General features: G+C 40.1%; 1 protein-coding gene across 1 annotated transcript in view; it reads right to left on the bottom strand.

The window, feature by feature from the left end:
- Window positions 1–5,000, bottom strand: part of trol (terribly reduced optic lobes) — a 466,521-nt gene that overhangs the window by 191,256 nt on the left and 270,265 nt on the right. The window contains exon 33 of the mRNA XM_080271051.1: window positions 694–816. Coding sequence (XP_080127177.1) covers window positions 694–816 — 123 coding nt within the window. The remainder of the gene's footprint in view (window positions 1–693; window positions 817–5,000) is intronic.

Here is a 5,000-nt window from a genome sequence, read left to right as displayed (position 1 = left end):
TATGACCTAGTTTGCACCGTTATGGGGTCTCTGGCCGCATTATGCCTATTGCCGCCATGTAATATGGTGTTAAAAAAAAATGGGCAGCTTCCTCTGCCCACGTAATGTCTATCATTTTCACGTTATGACTATATTTCGACGTCAAATTTTGCCTCCTGTGTTATGTGAGTTTCGTGCTATAGGATCACGAGATATGTGAGTGCTCGCTGTATTTCACCACAGCTAGCTGAAGAGGGATGCCTTCATGTGGTGGCACCAACATAACCATGAAATTCTACTGTCTGGCTACACAGATGCCCTTCAGCTCCCCCATCCCCCAGTAGGAGGATGGTGGATTACAGGAGGAGGGCAACTTCAGCCAGCAGTCCACTGGGTTCAACTTACAGATGAACCTGGGGCAACAACTATTACTACTACTAACCCAGATAGCTCCAATCATGCCATATTAATGAGGTTCTAGTGTAAGTTTAGAGCGTGAATGAATTTCAACAAAGTATATAGTAAAATATGAGACAAATTACAGATCGCTAAAGAGCAGTATAAGGAAAAAATGTAATCATGGATGCATTATGAAAACTCTGAAAAAGATGGATGAGGGACAAAAAAAAAAAAAAAAGTGATGATGGGAAAAAAAGAGCAGATGTAAAGGTCTAATGAAAGAACAGAATGCGTTTGGTTTTAGTTTTGCCTTACGTGGTGGTGGTGGACAGTCGACATATTCATCTGATCCATCACCACAGTCTGGACGACCATCACAGCGATATACAGCAGGGATACATGATCCATCCCGGCACCTCCACTCAGTTGGGGGGCACTCTAGACAATGAGAGACCAAATAAACACTTGTTAGTTTTTAACATGGCAATCTACAGATTCATTGTACATGGTAGGTAGTGTGAAGGGAATCTATAAAAAAAAATATATATATATATATATATATGTGCAGATGGTTAGGCCTGTGAGATACAGCCTGGATTGCACAGGCTTCAGTGATGAGCTAATGAGTGTCTGCCCTGTTTCACTGGGCATGCTGTTGGACCCAACCTCATCCCATTCATATGTTGCAAAAGGACATGAGGATCATGTGATGAATGATGAAGTACAAGCACAATGATGAAATTCTGTGTTACTTTTTTGCACCTCTGTTCAGACCACAGGATGTAAACATTCTGTAATCTCAGTCCTAAGAACACTAGAGATGACATGGCTGATGTATTGACATGAAGAGGATTTGTGGCCAAGTAGTCTTTGTCTTATGCTGGTATTTTTGATGCTGCTGGCTGGAATGCCACTGTATCCAAGATAGGCAGGAGATGGAGGATAAAAACTGGGTGTGGATGATGAAGTGTGAATGTTGATGGCAAGGTTGTAACCAGCAGAATGAAAAAGACCTGGGAAAAGGAGTGTGACCTCAGGGATAACAGGCTGAACAGAGAAGCAGATAGAGATACAGCAGTGTAAAAAGCTGCCATTAGGTAACCAATGCTGACATATGCAAACACACTGGAGCCTTATAATAAAAATTAGATGAAACAATGCAAAACTTACCACAATTCCGTTCATCAGATCCATCACTGCAATCAACTCGGCCATCACACCGCTGCTCACCTCGGATGCAATAGCCATCTGCCTCACAGCGGAACTCACCAGAGCGGCAAGCTGTTGCAAAGAAAACAAATTGCACACTCTTACTACTGTAAATCATCACCATTATCATGACCTTCGTGATCTCTTACCCACTTAAGGCTGGGGTGTGAGAGTCATAAAAAAAAAAGAAAAAAAGAAAAAAAAAAAAAGAAAAAGAGGAAGAACTACTCATCAACCCAAATAAACTGGTCACACATCCATTCGCTCATCATTCAAATCCCTTGAAAAATGGCTCTTCACACACTTAACCATCTGCTCATATTTATTTATTTACTTTCTTGCTCTCGAGTTAACAAGAAGTGCAATCACACATGAAACTTCATAGATGCTTCATCCATCTTATTCTATCCTTTATCTTTTTTTTTTTTAAATTATCACTCTATAACAAAATGAGATGTGGAAGGCGAGAAAGCAAATGAACTGATAAAAGATACACACATCAATATAAATACAGGTGGCCCTCCACATTCACTGATTCAACTTTCACGAGTTTTGCAGATTCATGGATTGCCCCTCTGTGGAGCCATGATTTCGTTTGCAGCTGCAATGTGTAGCAGTGTGGATGCTTGAGGGTCATTTTGTGCCAAACCAGGCCTGTACCAAGCCACTGCACTCTTGCGCTCCTCTGTCTCTCCCTCAGTCTGTGTCCTGCCACAGTCATGGTCCCTTCGCTGCCTCTACGCTGCCACACCAAACCTTCCGTAATGTCATTATTGAGTCCAGTAATTGTGCTCTCACATGTTCAAAGGTAACCAGTGCATTGCTGTGCTATTATGTGGTTGAATTAGCACCCGATTATGCGATCTACCTGTGATATTTGTCTCACGTGTATCATGTTCACCATCATCATCACAAGTCATCAGAGTTCATCCGCCAAAACTTCAGGGACAGTGGTGAGTTAACTCTGAATTTAATGGATATGGTTGTAAGAAGTTGGAGTACATATGTTGCTGATGACTTGCCCACACTCACATGAATGTGCGCGAGATGCACTCAGTCGGGAATCTGTGGAAGTCACCATGTACATATTTGCCCTAACTTAGTGCAGCCATACCCAATCAAGACTTATTTGTTATTGAACTTTTTTATACTGTACAGTTGGTCTGTTACTAACTGTCATATTTTGTGCTCCTTTCAGGTCACAGATATGGTTTATTTGGTACAGTATGTGCATACTTGCTCAAGGGGGGTGATTTGTGGCTGTAGTAGTATTTACAGGAGGAAGCATCAAACATTTGCAGAAATTCCACATTCGCGGGGGTCTGTGTCCTAAGCCCTGAGAATGTGGAGAGCCGTCTGTATACAAATGACACTGAATTCCACTCTTATTCACCTTACAATACATATTTAGCAGATGGTAATACTGCAGCCAGCAAGAACATATATCATGATACTGTACTAACAATGAACAGATGATCTGATTAGTGATGGTGAAGTTAGATATGAAGACCATAGAACATCAAAGACTGTACTGTATACTCTAGAACAGTCCTTGTAACATGAAAGTCATTCCAAGGACACATACTTTACAAGGAAAATTACAAAATACAGTCAACACAAAATTTCATATGCAGTACATGGTGCACATAAGTAGTAAATATAAACAACTAATGACAGGATGAAAATAATCCGATCCAGACTCATTTAGATATAAACACAATGGACTGCAGAAAACTAGCCACTTCAGCCAGGTGCTTCCACAAATCTATGGTTGATGCTACCGGTACAGTGAAAGTCTGTCTGTGCTGTGAGAGTGAAATGCATGAAGTGAGTAAGAATGTTGTGGTGTGAGAGGTTGCTTTACAGTGTGGGCATGGTGGACGGTCTGTGCGTTATATATGGCATTGGTCTTGAGGCACTGAAAGATGATGTTCACAGCACAATTTGGTTAGGTGCACCTGAGTCCTATACATTAATATCCACTTATCCCACTTAACAGTAACAGTTATGAAAAATAGTTGTGATATTTTGGAATACATGCCTGACATATAATCTGTACTTACTCATGTAGACAACAAGTTTACAACACCAAACTACAGTTCCTTCCAAATCAGAATTACACTCAGTAAAGACACATTCTTCCATACCTGCACATACTCTCTCACTCTAACTGCATCACCTGTGACTATAATTCTAATTTGGAATAAAGTAATGGGAAATGGAGTCTAACTGAGGGAGAATGGGGATGTACAGAAGGATATGTATCATGGCCGTGTAATTCTGTTTTGGAATGGACTTATAAAACAATGATGACACATTACCAGAATTGCATTCATTGCATCCTCGTTTACTCAATTATTACTTTTTTACAACACCAAGTTAAAACACTGCTGACACTTTAAAACTGGAAGATCTAAACTCACAGCATCCTCGCTCATCTGACTGATCTAAGGGGCACTCGACCTGACCATTGCACCTGTACTGAATATCTATGGAGTGGCCGCTGTCACACTCGAACTCTTTATCTGTCCCGGGCAGAGGAGAATCTAGTTCCTCATAAACATCAACCTCATCCATCCAATTACATACAGGTATCCTCCACTAAACAATGTCTTATCATCTAAAAATTTGCTTAACTGATAAGATTTTACCACTATTCCTTGTTATCCACTAGAATTCTCTCATTTATCTGACAGACTCCCCCCAAATAAATATATAATAAAAATAAAAACTGACCCCTTGGGCAGCTTTTGTTGTCTATAAGTTGCACATTATCATTATTAGCTGTCAATCTAAAATGATGGAGTGAATAAGTAAGGGTTTTAACTTTCTGTTATGAGTGTTGAGTTACTGTACACTGTATGATTTTTGTTGCATGCACTGCTTTTGGTGTTTACTGTCTATACATGACTGGATGTGTACTTCAGGAAGGGGTTGGATAAAGTTGCATAAGAGTAACCAACATAGCCTCACACTACTTGTGTTATACTCAATGATAATCTGCTAACTGTTTTGACTTAATGACATTCCACTGACAGTGGGAGATGCCTTTATACTGTGCTTTTAGTTATTCTTGCTATTTCCACAAATTTTATTAAGCATACAAGTTACACCATCTGACTTCTTGCTGAAGGTAACATTACATCAAGTGAGTGAGAGGTACAATAAAGACATAAGAGACTTTTGGTGAGGCCACATGGAATGTCTCCAAAATATGGGTTAAGAATATGACTGGGATGGAGATCCTTTACATTATGTGTAAATGGAGCTGAACCATAGATTGTGATATGTATGAAGTGGGAGACAAATGATGGAATGGGCACTGGTGAGGTCATACATATACATGCCAACGTCACTATATGATTGGGTTATGCTCATGGAAAAGTGATCAGAAAATGATCAACTGCACATTA

Source organism: Coenobita brevimanus, chromosome 44 (assembly GCF_032717465.1).
Source record: "Coenobita brevimanus isolate Jiangsu-jjx chromosome 44, ASM3271746v2, whole genome shotgun sequence".
NCBI classification, from domain to species: Eukaryota; Metazoa; Arthropoda; class Malacostraca; order Decapoda; family Coenobitidae; genus Coenobita; species Coenobita brevimanus.
The sequence above is the reverse complement of the archived record's forward strand: the minus strand, read 5'-3'. Positions and strand labels throughout refer to the sequence as shown.